Source organism: Otolemur garnettii, unplaced genomic scaffold (assembly GCF_000181295.1).
Source record: "Otolemur garnettii isolate 467f Iridium unplaced genomic scaffold, OtoGar3 scaffold00277, whole genome shotgun sequence".
NCBI lineage: Eukaryota > Metazoa > Chordata > Mammalia > Primates > Galagidae > Otolemur > Otolemur garnettii.
In genome coordinates this window covers 242,036-254,887 of record NW_003852672.1, presented here as the reverse complement: position 1 = coordinate 254,887, position 12,852 = coordinate 242,036, and the positions used below count along the sequence as shown (strand labels likewise).

General features: G+C 53.1%; 2 protein-coding genes across 3 annotated transcripts in view; both read left to right on the top strand.

The window, feature by feature from the left end:
- UNC45A (unc-45 myosin chaperone A) overlaps positions 1-5,169 on the top strand; it is a 15,078-nt gene extending 9,909 nt beyond the window's left edge. For both annotated transcript variants that reach the window (XM_003803076.3, XM_012813575.2), the window contains exons 11-20: positions 487-581; positions 836-977; positions 1,277-1,417; positions 1,620-1,747; positions 1,964-2,030; positions 2,439-2,552; positions 2,798-2,913; positions 3,832-3,949; positions 4,057-4,212; positions 4,359-5,169. In XM_003803076.3, coding sequence (XP_003803124.1) covers positions 487-581; positions 836-977; positions 1,277-1,417; positions 1,620-1,747; positions 1,964-2,030; positions 2,439-2,552; positions 2,798-2,913; positions 3,832-3,949; positions 4,057-4,212; positions 4,359-4,616 — 1,335 coding nt within the window. In that variant the 3' untranslated portion in view covers positions 4,617-5,169. The remainder of the gene's footprint in view (positions 1-486; positions 582-835; positions 978-1,276; positions 1,418-1,619; positions 1,748-1,963; positions 2,031-2,438; positions 2,553-2,797; positions 2,914-3,831; positions 3,950-4,056; positions 4,213-4,358) is intronic.
- Positions 5,170-5,446: 277 nt separating this feature from the next.
- RCCD1 (RCC1 domain containing 1) lies at positions 5,447-11,930 on the top strand. Its single transcript, XM_003803093.3, has 9 exons — positions 5,447-5,603; positions 5,697-5,802; positions 6,679-6,938; positions 7,177-7,567; positions 7,644-7,765; positions 8,827-8,925; positions 9,301-9,471; positions 10,255-10,284; positions 11,402-11,930. The coding sequence occupies exons 3-9, from the start codon at positions 6,773-6,775 to the stop codon at positions 11,551-11,553; spliced, it is 1,131 nt and encodes a 376-aa protein (XP_003803141.1). The 5' UTR covers positions 5,447-5,603; positions 5,697-5,802; positions 6,679-6,772; the 3' UTR covers positions 11,554-11,930.
- Positions 11,931-12,852: the final 922 nt, after the last annotated feature.

Sequence of the window (12,852 nt, the reverse complement as noted above, 5' to 3'; positions counted from 1 at the left end):
GCTACAGAGAGGATACTGGGAATGCAGGTGGCACATGCTGTCCCCTGGTTGGTCAGATGGGCTGTGTGGATGGGCTGGACCTGCAGGGGCTAAGCACTGTCCCCAGGGGCTGGTGGTTTGGGGACTGTCCAGCATGCTGCTTATCCTCTTTGGGGTACCCATAAGAGGGTGATTTTGGCCTGGCAGTAGCACATTTTCTCTGCACATGTCTTAGCTCTACCTGCAAAGAGCTTTTTGTGTGAAATGGAAAGGGTCTTCCTGTCTCAGCGTAGATGGGAAGGAGTTGGAACCCAAGACAGCGGTCAGTGTGTCATTCTCTGTAGGTGCTGTGTTGTGTGGCCACCCTATAGCTGATTTTTCTGCCAAATGCTGTAGGTGCTAGCCTTGTGACAAAGTCAGGGGAGAGAGTACAAGCCAGTGTGGAAGAGCCCAGCCCCTGCCGCCCTCCCTAGACGCTAGGGAACCAGTCTTGCCCTCTTCCTCCAGGGACTCTGTAAGCTTGGCTCGGCCGGAGGGACCGACTTTAGCATGAAGCAGTTTGCTGAAGGTTCCACTCTCAAACTGGCCAAGCAGTGTCGAAAGTGAGTTGCTTGGTGTAACTGTATCTCCCCAGCTGTTGGACAGACCTTGAGACAGGAGAGTGCGGGTGGGGGCTGGGCCTCCTCGCTGCCCTGTTCTCTAGTTCAGGTAGGGACTGATCTCTCCTAGCAGACTGGGATGTGAATTCCTTCTGGGGTTGAAGGTATGCCCAAGCCCCTGTTTCTCTCCTTGGCATTGGTGAGCCCTAGCCTACTCCCCAGGTCTGATGGCCGTCCACTACCCTGCCTATTCCCAGATGGCTGTGCAATGACCAAATTGATGCAGGCACGCGGCGCTGGGCAGTGGAAGGCCTGGCTTACCTCACCTTTGATGCTGATGTAAAAGAAGAGTTTGTGGAGGACAAGCCTGCTCTGAAGGCTCTGTTCCAGCTCAGCAGGGTAGCTTGTGGCCTCCTGCCACCAACCTGGGAACACCATGTGGGCTTAGCACTACCAGGCTCCTGCCAGGTCTTGGTGACCCCCTGGGAGAAAGGGCCAGTACCCTGTGTCATGGTGTGGGCTTGTTGGCCTCCTTGTCAGGGAGGTCAAGGTTGTAAGTTCCCAGAGTCGGGCCCAGGGCCATCCCTAGATTTATCCTGATGCCCAAGTGGGTAGAACTGGGGACCCAGGCAGCAGCATTTGTCCATGTGCCACTCTGCCCCTTGAATCCTAACTGAATGTGCATCTGTCGCTGGTAGTCTGAGGAGAGGGCTGTGCTCTTTGCGGTGGCCTCAGCCTTGGTGAACTGCACCAACAGCTATGACTATGAGGAGCCGGACCCCAAGATGGTGGAGCTGGCCAAATACGCCAAGCAGCATGTGCCTGAGCAGCACCCTAAGGTAAGGGGCTGGAAGGGGCAAGGCGTTTCTCCTTCATTGGGCCTGGTTGACCTGGACATCCGGAGCAGAGGAGCCTTTCATGCATGTCAGCGATTTCTTTTCCTTTTTCCTGGCCATTTCCATGTTCATCAATTTTTGCTATGGGAAGAGTCTCCCTGTCTAGTCAGCCAAGGCCCCTTGGCTAAGCTGCCTCCTTCCCCAGGACAAACCAAGTTTCGTGCGTGCTCGGGTAAAGAAGCTACTGGCAGCAGGTGTGGTGTCAGCCATGACGTGCATGGTGAGGACTGAGAACCCTGTGCTGACTAATTCCTGCAGAGAACTGCTCTCCAGGTGAGCCTGCCTTGGTGTAGAGCCTGGCTTTTCCTAATTCTTAAGCCTTGGGGCTACAGATGTGACTCCAGAGGGAGCAGGTCCGGGTAGTGTAGACCTTTTGGAGCAAGGGCTGGGGGGCACCTGCCTGTCTGCCTCCTTTGCTGAGCCCAGGAGTGAAATGGCTGTCTGCAGGGCCCTGGACCCCACCTGCCCACCACCACCTTCTCTCCACAGGGTCTTCCTGGCTTTGGTAGATGATGTGGAAGACCGAGGCACTGTGGTTGCTCAGGGAGGGGGCAAGGTAAGCTGGTCTGCCCACTCCTAATGGCTGAGCCTTTAGCCTATAAACATGACTCAGTGGGTGCCATAGCAGAGACTTGTGTTAGATATGGATCAGCAGAACATAATGACCAGAGAAATGTTTCCCCACTGACTAACATGGAAGTGGGCAGGTTCCCTGGAGTTGCTTGGCACCTCCCTTGTCTCATTTAACCTCCATAGCCCTAGCACCCAGCAGAAGCCCCATCTAACTTTAATAGGTGTTGCAGGAAGTGTCTGGGGGACTTAAGGAGAGACCTTAAGAGAGGTGAAGAGGGTCTGTGCAGGGAGTCAAGGCTTGGAGGAGTAGAAGGGTGAGGTTGTGGGGCCTGAGAGTTTGGGTCATGCATGTCTAGGTACCTCCTGGGCACTGATGGACTTGTTCCTACAGTCTCTGATCCCGCTGGCCCTGGAGGGCACTGATGTGGGGCAGACAAAGGCAGCCCAGGCTCTTGCCAAGCTCACCATCACCTCCAACCCAGAGATGACCTTTCCTGGCGAGCGGGTGCGTGTCTTCCTGCCCCAGCCCTAGCCTCTTCTTCACCTCCTCACCTGGCCTTGGTGGCCTCTGGCCTGGGCTGTAGCTCTTTCTTAGGACCAGCAGGAAGTAGCAGCTTTGCTAAGGCCTGGGGTAGGGAGGGAAGCCTTTGAGAGCAACCCTCTCATAAGGGGTAGACTTTTCCTGTAGGGTCATGGGGCTGGTGGCGGCTGCAGCAAGTCACCCTGACAGGTGGGGGTGCGTAATTACAGATCTATGAGGTGGTCCGGCCCCTTGTATCCCTGCTGCACCTCAACTGCTCAGGCCTGCAGAACTTTGAGGCACTTATGGCTCTAACAAACCTGGCGGGGATCAGCGAGAGGCTCCGGTAAGGTCCCTTGGGATGTGGTTCTGAGCCAGACATCAGCATTTGAAATATTTCTGGTGGGGCACTTTACAGTTTGGAAAACACTCATTGGCTTATTTCAACCTCACAGTGAGTCCTCTGCACCTAGAGATGAGCTAGGCTAAGGCTTAGACTGCCTGGGCTCAGATCCTGGCTTCCCTAAGTACCGATGTATAACCTCATACAAGTGAGGTGCTGTGCTGCCTCAGTTTGTGAAATGAGATGATTTATAGCACCTACCTCATGGAATGGTGTTGAGAATTAAATGAGAAAATATATGTAAAAATACATAGGCACCTGTACCCAAATCAAGATGTATTAGTTGGCCAGGTGCTGTGCCTCATGCCTGTAATCCTAGCACTTGGGGATGCTGAGGTGGGTGGATTGCCTGAGCTCACCAGTTGAAGGCCAGCCTTAGTCAGAGTGAAACCTCGTCCCTAAATAGCCGGGCATTGTGGCAGGCACCTGTAGTCCCAGCTACTTGGGAAGCTGAGGTAAGAATGTGAGTTTCTTGAGTTTAAGCCCAAGAGTTTGAGGTTACTGGGAGCTGTGACACCACAGCACTCTACTGAGGGCTACAAAGTGAAAGGGCTACAAAAAAAAAAGAGATGTACTAGTTGTTATTACCAATAGTGACCTTAAGCACATTACTCAATACATCTGCATCTTCACCATAGGGTGGTGAGAATTAAGTAAGAAAATCCTGCTCAGGGTAAGTACTCAAGTGTTAGATGTTAGCATCACTCTTACTACCACAGTCATCTCCTTCCTCCTTGTGTCAGCATTCTGCACTATCATATGCTATTTCCTAGGCCAGGGTAGAAGCTAGAAAGCACTGCAGTTTATCTCTGGTGTGGCTCAGGGTGGATGATGCTGCCCCTCCCACCTCTGGCCCTGCAGGCAGAAGATCCTGAAGGAGAAGGCTGTGCCCATGATCGAGGGCTACATGTTTGAGGAGCATGAGATGATCCGCCGGGCAGCCACAGAGTGCATGTGTAACTTGGCCATGAGCAAAGAGGTGAGGGCTTGTCCAGATGTTCATGACCAACATGGAAATAGAGGTACCTGTGCTCTGGCTGGCCTTGCACCCAATTGACTTGGTTCACTCCCCGCTTCTGGCCATAGGTGCAGGACCTCTTTGAAGCCCAGGGCAATGACCGGCTGAAGCTGCTGGTACTGTACAGTGGAGAGGAGGATGAGCTACTGCGGCGGGCAGCTGCTGGGGGTCTAGCCATGCTCACTTCAATGCGGCCCTCACTCTGTAGCCGCATCCCCCAAGTGGTCAGTGTCTCTTCTTGCTGAGGGAGGAGGGGTGGACCAGGAACTTCCAGCAAGGAGGCACGTAGGGGAGGTCCTAGGACCGTGGTTATGCCCCTTGCCAAGCTTGAGCCCATGCTTGGTGGTCACACCTGCCTTGTTTGCTGTAGACCACACACTGGCTGGAGATCCTGCAGGCTCTACTTCTGAGCCCCAACCAGGAGTTGCAGCACCGGGGAACTGTGGTGGTCCTGAACATGATGGAGGCCTCCAGGGAGAATGCCAGTACTCTGATGGAGAGCGAGGTGCTGGAGATCCTGTCAGTGCTGGCTAAGGGTGACGAGAGCCCTGTCACAAGGGCTGCTGTAGCCTGCCTGGGGAAAGCAGTGGAATACGGGCTTATCCAACCCAGCCAGGATGGAGAGTGAGGGTCCACTGCTGGGCACACACACACACACACCCTCTACACATGCCACCTAGCAGCACAGAAAACCAGAACAGAAGCAGAGTGGCTGGTGGGGCTTGGCTGTGGAGCATTCTTGCCTCCCTAGCTGTTTGAGGCTCTCTGTTCTGAGTCAGACGCTGCACTCAGTCATACAATCTGGCTGAGCCAATACTGCCTGTAGTGTCACTCAGAGAGGTCGTTGTGGACAGGTGGGAATGGGGAATGTGCATCCAACCCACCTGCGGGTGATGGGGTACACGGAAGGGCGCATCGCATCACCTGCCAGTAGGAATGCCCTCCAGCAAAAGTGTGTAGAATGCGAGCGTGTGCCCTGTCTTTGGGCAGGGAAGGCTGCTGAGTGCGGGAGCGTCTGGCGCAGGTGCTGGGCAGGGGGGTGTGTGCCAGAGCTTTACGTCTGCAGCAGAGTTGCCTCTGCAAGGAATCCAGTGGATTCTCCACCCGAGGGACCATTGAATTGTTGCTTAAAAACATCCAGTTTCGTGGAAATAAATGGTTTTAGGGTATAAACTTCTGTATGTCGGTCCTTCAGTTTTTTTGGTCTTTAAATTGCGACTTATCTGGGGCCTGCATGCTGCACGCGGACTTTGGGGTGGGTGCGAACCCGCACGCACTTCCCTGTGGGAAGCCCTTTGAGCTTCCGCTCCGCCGGCTGAGCTCAGCTGGGCGCTCATTGGTTCCGCAGAGGTGAGTGACAGGTCCCAGGCCAATCAGCTGCTTGGGGCTTGGCCGGCAGACCAGCGCAGCGGCGTTGAGCTCCTGCGACTGTCCCAAGCCAAGTGGGTGGCAAAGTCGGCCCCTAGCCAACTCGTCAGCTCAGGTCTCCAGTGTTACTAATAGATTTTAGTCTGAACTCTACTGCCGCGGCGGGACCATCTGGTCAACGTCGGCCCTGGTTCCGCGCGCACAGAACTCTTCAGCCAGTGCACTGGCCTGGCCGCCGCGGCCCAGCGTGAGTACCTCGCCGGGTCCGATGGAGCTGGGACCTGAGAGGCCGCCGCGCTGAGTGAGCGCAGCCAGCCCGGTGACGTCTCTGTCCACGTAGGCGCCTGGCCCCGGGGAGCCGCTGCAGCCCGCGGACGGGCGACCTGTCCGGAGGCGGCCGCTCTGCCACATGCCTGAGGGGGTAGAGCGTGCAAGATCCAATCAAGGTCAGAGGACCCCAGGGGTGGGGCAATTCCCCATGCAAAAGTCAGATTCTCGGGGCGGACAGGTGACCTCTTGCTGGACCAGAGCAGGAGCTCTCAGTAAATGTTTGTTGGATGAATAAATGACTAGATACAGTCTAGTTGAAATTGTATCTGTATAGATCCATTAAAACCAGTAAGCCCTCCAGTGATCTTTCTTGTGTGTCCATTCTAAGAACTGGACTTACCATGCTAATACTGTGTGCCTGTTATGGTGTGTGCCAGAATCGGACCTTTTATTTGCACTTATTACAAACAATCATATAGGCAGGGCCAAAGGCTCTGCCCCCACCCTTTGTAAAATACAAAGGGTCTGGGCGGCGCCTTCCAAGAGTAGGGTGCCGGCCCCATATACCGGAGGTCGCAGGTTCAAACCCTGCCCTGGCCAAAAACTGAAGGAAAAAAAAATAAAAATAATTAAAAATTATATATATATACACACACACAGAAAGGGACTTGGACTCAGAGCCCAGGGACACGGGGACACTAGGAGTCCCCGCCAGCTGTAGGGATACTGTCTAATGGAAAGAGCACCAACTGAGGAGTCCAGGGTCCTGGAATCTGCCCACCTCCTGTCCTGGCTGTGTGATTCTGCAAGAGTTACTTTACCTGGGAAGTCTCTAAATCGCGGCTGATAAAGTGCCTGGGGCTGGGAAGTTTGAGCTGGAGGGGCCTCAGCTCCGAGTCCAGCCCCTCGTGCTACTCTGGTGGCAAGCCAAGTTTGAGCCCAGAAGGAGGATGAGGAGGTGCCCTCTCCAAATGGGTCGCATCTTCCTAAATCGGCTTCTGCTTGGTGAACGTTTGCCTGCGTGCTTAGGAGGGTGTCACCTCATTTTACAGATACATACTGCTGGGACCTGCCAGGGATCCAGCCCTACCCTTGCGTCCCGTGGCTGCCCCAGCCAGGCGACTGCCAAGAGAGACCTGTCAGGACATGGCCGGAGAGCGGCCAGGAGCCTGGTTCGGTTTTGGCTTCTGCGGCTTTGGCCAGGCGCCGGGCTCTGGCCACGTGCGCCCAGTGTGCAGTCCCAAGCCGCTGCAGGCGGGCGCCGACACCTGCCGCGTGAGCGCGAGCTGGAGCTACACGGCAGTGGTGACCCGTGAGCACCCCATCCTATCTCAGTTTATTCCTGGCCTACTCTCCGCACCCTCCTCCCACCATCCAGACACCAGGGTAGTTCTCTCACCTGTCCCTGCCCCATATCCTGGGGTGGGCCCTCAGATTCCAGCTTTTTCCCAGGAACACCCCTCACCCTCCATCTCGCCGCCTTGCCCTTGTAGTCAGTGATCCTCGGGGCTGTGTCACTTCTCCCCAGCCCTCTCTTTCTGCCCACGCAGGAGGAGGACGCGTGGAGTTGTCGGGCTCCACCATTGGTGCCGAGGGCAGCTGCAGGGACGTGTGGGCCCAGGAGGGGCTCCTCGTGGTGCTGCGAGAGGGTCCAGGTCCGGGGTCAGGGGCGTTGCTACAGGCCTGGGCACCTGGCTCCGCACTGCGCGGGGAGCCCCTGTGGGTTCAGAAGATGGAGGTCGAGGGGGAAGACAAAGCGGCCTGTGAGGCCCAGGCTGGGATGCTGCCCCTGCTGCCCGGTGCCTGTTCCTATGTGAGCCGGAAGCCGCCCTTCTACCGAACTCTGGCCCCAGAGCTGCTGGCACGCCGGCTGGAGCTGGGCGCTGAGCATGCTTTGCTGCTGGGCTGGGCTGGCCAGGTGTTCTCCTGGGGTGGAGGCAGGTGAGTGGGAGTGGGGGCAAGGAAGCCGTGGCAAAGTGTGATCCACCCCTAGATGACTAGGACCTCCCCTGTTCAGGCACGGACAGTTGGGCCACGGGAGCCTGGAGGCAGAGCCAGAGCCAAGGCTGCTGGAGGCGCTGCAGGGCCTGCCCATGGCAGAGGTGGCTGCAGGTGGCTGGCATTCTGTGTGTGTGAGTGGTGAGTGATCTCGTGTTTCTCCAGACAAGCTCACCGCCTTGTCAAGCCTTTTCTCCGTCCCATGTCACTCCAGTCAGGTGTGACTCCTAAATGCCTCTCAAATCCAGCACATTCAGCCTCCACCATCACCCACTCACACCTGGACAGTTGCAGTTGTTTCCTGTCTTCTCTCTGGGACTGCTGTCATCATATATCCCATCTATCTGCCACTAGCCAGGGCTGTCTTTTGAAAATGCTCCCAAAGGGAGCATGAAGGGGTCGGGGGTAGATGAGCCATGGAAAATGGAGAAGAAAGGGTATAGTTGCTCAGGAGGACCATGATCTGTGGCACAGAGTGGACATGGGGATGCCCATGGGGGAGGGTGGTGATAGTAAGGACTGTGGCTCTGTGGTGGTCCATAGCTGGTGGCCTAAGGCCAGAGTGAGGAGTTTCCCTTGTATATGTGAAGTCCACCACTACCTGGCAGGTGCCCAAGTGCAGCTGTTTCCCAGGCTGTTAGAGCGTATGCAGAAGGGTGAGGCTGGGAATAGAGGTCTTTTTGTCTAGGGCTCTCAGTCTGCCTGCTACTAAGGTCACCAGGGGCCCCACATTCTCATGCAGTGGACCTGGGTTGGCAGCCAGGCTGGAGTGCCAGCCCTAATGCTAGATGTTCATTAGCAGTACAAGTTGATCTTATGAAGGGCTAAGTCTGTGCTGGTGTTTGTATTTCTTACCTTCCTTGTGGGAGGCCAGGGAGGCAAGGGCTCAACAGGACCAGTGGTAGGTGGGGTTGAGAAAGGTAAACAGGCCGGCTTAGTGGGAGACCAATTGGGCACTTCCAGGGATACATTTCTGAAATTGGGGCGGGGTGGGAATTAATGACAAAAGGAAAGAATGAAAGTGGACTAGAAGGTCCAGCAAGGGACTTTAAAGAAAGTGTGACCTGAAGATACAGATGGGGAAGGAACCTAAGACAAGGAAGACACAGGGACCTGGGAGGCAGCTAGATTGCTGCCTTAGGCAGGGCAGAAGCCTGGGGGGCTTCCCAGTCTGGTCACTACGTCCACTTCATCTCTTCTAGAGACTGGAGACGTTTATGTCTGGGGCTGGAATGAATCAGGGCAGCTGGCCCTGCCCACCAGGAGCCTGGCAGAGGACAGGGCACCAGCTGCAGTGGAAGGTGAGGCAATTGCACTTCCACAGCCTTCTCCCTGGGTTATGCTGTCATGCCTCACTCCTGGTTATATGCTGGCCTGAGAGCTACAGTGCTCAAAAGGAGCGTGTGACATCCTTGTCCCCCCGAGATTCTGAGCTCCTTATACAAGGGAGCTTGTGAAGACTGATGCCATTCTGGACACTCTGTGCCCTGGAAGCCTATCAACTCCCAGCACTTCTATAGAATGCAGGGCTTGGGAGCATGAGCTTTGAAATGAGACAATAATGTGTTTATAGAGCTGTTGCACTAACGAACAAGTTGATAAATTACTGTCTAAATAAGGCTGAGTTTGGTGCTTGCTCACTCAGCATTACCAGATTTCTTCTAATCATCCTATAGCCACAGGACTGAATAAAGATGAGTCTGAAGTGAAGAGAGCAGCCGTGGGTGAGGATGGAGCTCCAGCCCCCTTCATATCTATCCAGCCTTTCCCAGCTTTATTGGATCTGCCCCTAGGCTCAGATGCAGCCAAGGCCAGCTGTGGGTCCCGGCACACAGCTGTGGTGACACGTGAGTAGGACTGGTGGGCTGGTCCAGGATAGAGAGGAAGACACCCCATTCACTGCAGCTGGCAGCTGTAGAAAAGGTCTGATCAACTTAAAACTCACTATTAATATTTTCAGGCTTCCATGATACACACAAGTAGCTGCCTTAGTCAGTGAATAAGCCCTGCACCTGTAGTTTAACAGTAGCTCCTCAGCCTGTCAGGCCCAGAAGATGCTTTCTTCTGGAGGGATGCTGACGCCCTCCAGCCTCAGTGCTGGGACACAGACATGTTCCCCACCACTCTCTTCCTCTGACAGCCAGGCCTGCCTAGTTCAGTTTCTAAGACTCCTGAACACAGTAGCTATGAACCCTAGGCCAATGAGCTGACATACAGGAAGACAAGCTTCTTTTTCAGTCTGAATCCTTTACCACCCAGATGTGATTAGACCAGTGTTTTTCCACTTTTTTTTAATCTCAGGGCACTGGAATTTATAGTTAAACTTCTGTGGCACACTTAAAAATTATGTTGATAAAAAAAAAGTAAAAAAAGAATATACTTAATCATGCTCTGAACTTCTTTCGAAAATAATTTAATTAATGATCTTCAAAAATGTTCACAGCACACCTACGATCCTCTCATAGCACACCAGATGAAAATCACTGGATTAGACAGTTTTTAAGAGAATATGTTGTTCTATGCCAAGTAAATCTCATGAGGATTACACAGATGGTGCCAACCCTGGTTAGCTAAATGCCTTACCAAAGAGTGACAGTGACAGCTAATACTGACTGTTCTTCTGGTTTCAGGAACGGGAGAGCTCTACACCTGGGGCTGGGGTAAGTAAAAGATTGTTTTTGTGACCCTTAAAGCAAGGGGAGGAAAGACCTGGGAGTACAGGGCAGGTGACAAAGCCACGAGGACTAATGGAAGCAGAGCCTCCACTGGATCGCTGGGGTCAGAGTGGATGTAGGCACACCAAGGAAGGTCCAAGAGCAAACAGGAGAAGCAGCAAGAGAGGACATCAGTACTGCCCATCTACTTTGCTAAAAGCCCGCCTGTCTGAAAGGAGTATATAGCCAGCATTTACTCAGCTGCTGTTACTCTGGTGCTGAGCAGAGAAAGAAATAAGATGAAAATCTCTGCTCTAGGCTCAGTGCCCATAGCTCAGTGGTTAGGGCTCTGGCCACATACACCTGAGCTGGCGGGTTGAACCCAGCCCAGGGCCTGCTAAACAACAATAACAACAACAAAAACAATCAATACAACAATAACAAACAATAGCCAGGCATTGTGGTGAGTGCCTGTAGTCCCAGCTACTTGGGTGGCTGAGGCAAGAAAATTGCTTAAGCCCAAGAGTTAGAGGTTGCTGTGAGCTGTGACACCACAGTACTCTACTGAGGGCTACATAATGAGACTCTGTCTCAAAAAAAAAAAAAAAAAAAAAAAAAAAAATATATATATATATATATACATATATATGCTCTGAACATCTTAGCTTGGGTAACAGAGAAGCCCAGGAGCTACTGTTAAACTACAGGTGCAGGGCTTATTCACTGACTAAGGCAGTTACTTGTATGTATCACGGAAGCCTGAAAATATTAATAGTGAGTTTTAAGTTGATCAGACCTTTTCTACAGCTGCCAGCTGCAGTGAATGGGGTGTCTTCCTCTCCATCCTGGACCAGCCCACCAGTCCTACTCACTTGTCATCACAGCTGTGTGCCGGGACCCACAGCTGGCCTGGGGTGGCTGGCTGCTGCTGGCCTCCTTAGGACCCCCAGGTTGGCCTGGCCTTGGAGGCTTTATCATTCTGGGTCTCCCAGAGCCACAGAGCAGACACCAGTAGGAGGGGAGGGCACAACGGGAGCACTTTTAACAGGCTGACTAACTTCCTGGAGGGGAAAGGCTGCAAGGCCCAGAGGAGATGACAACAAAGGGGCTTCTTTCACTGCAGGTAAATATGGACAGCTTGGTCACAAGGACACTACCAGCTTGGATCGGCCCTGCCGTGTGGAATACTTTATGGATAAACAACTCCAAGTGAAGGCTGTCACCTGTGGGCCCTGGAACACCTACGTGTATGCTGTGGAGAAAGCAGATTGCTGACGTCCTTGTGTGTCTATATGTACATGAGACACCTGTGAACTCCCCTTGAGGCCAAGGAAAACCACTGCCAATCCCCTCCCATCACAATCCTCTCTTCACCTTACAGCAAAGTCCTTAACTCCGCTGTACTTGAGTAACACCTGGGGAGCATGAACATTCAGATGCCCAAATCCAGCATCTCAAACACTGAGATCAGAACCTTTGGAGGCAGGGCCTAGCTACTGGTAAAGTTTGAGCGCCCCCCGACCTATCCTCAGGTGATTTCTATGTACAGCCAAGATTGAGAACATTCTGGCTCAGTGTCTGTAGCTCAGTGGTTGGGTGCCAGCCACATCCACCCAGGCTGGTAGGTTCGAACCCAGCCCAGGTCTGCTAAACAACAGTTGACAACTACAGCAAGAAAATAGCCAGGCATTGTGGTGGGCACCTGCAGACTCAGCTACTCGTGAGGCTGAGGCAAGAGGATCACTTGAGCCTAAGAGTTTGAGGTTGCTGTGAGCTATGATGCTAAGGTACTCTACAGAAGGCAACAAAGTGAGACTCTGTCTGAAAAGAAAAAATGATTGAGAACATTCAAGGCCATCATGTTATATCAGTTGCTTCCCTGTTTGCATTCAGACCTTGACCACCCTTGTGTTCATTCCTTACACAACTTAGTCTAGTCCGTCTACTTTTGAGTGTTCAGTAAATGGATTCATTCCGTGTATACTCTTTTGTGTCATTTTTCACTCAGCATTGTATGATTGCTCCATGTTGTATCCTGGAGTTCATTCACTTTTACACTGTGTGGTATTCCACTGTATGCAGTTTTTTTTTTTTTTGGCCAGGGCTAGGTCTGAACCTGCCACCTCCGGTATATGGGGCCAGCGCCCTACTCCTTGAGCCACAGGTGCCACCCGTATTCCATTGTATGAATATACCTTAAGCTGTATATTTTTTTGATAGTCTCTCTTTTTTTTTGGTAGAGACAGAGTCTTATTTTGTCGTCCTCGGTAGAGTGCTGTGGCGTCACACAGCTCACAGCAACCTCCAACTCCTGGGCTTAGGCGATTCTCTTCCCTCAACCACTCAAGTAGCTGGGACTACAGGTGTCCGCCACAATACCTGGCTGATAGTCATTTTTATTGTTAAGTAAGTTTTGAACATTACTTATAATACTCTCATAAGCAAACTTGTATACAAGTTCTATAGAACATTCAGGGCTAGCTCGGCGCCTATAGCTCAACCGGCTAAGGCGCCAGCCACGTACACCTAAGGTGGCAGGTTCGAATCCCCAGCCCGGACCCGCCAAACAACAAT

Coding starts and splice junctions, on each gene's coding strand:
- RCCD1 (XM_003803093.3), top strand. CDS start 6,773: ATGGCCGGAGAGCGGCCAGGAGCCTGGTTCGGTTTTGGCTTCTGCGGC. Junction 8,926..9,300: donor GGCACCAGCTGCAGTGGAAG/GTGAGGCAATTG, acceptor ATCATCCTATAG/CCACAGGACTGAATAAAGAT. Junction 9,472..10,254: donor GCACACAGCTGTGGTGACAC/GTGAGTAGGACT, acceptor TTCTGGTTTCAG/GAACGGGAGAGCTCTACACC.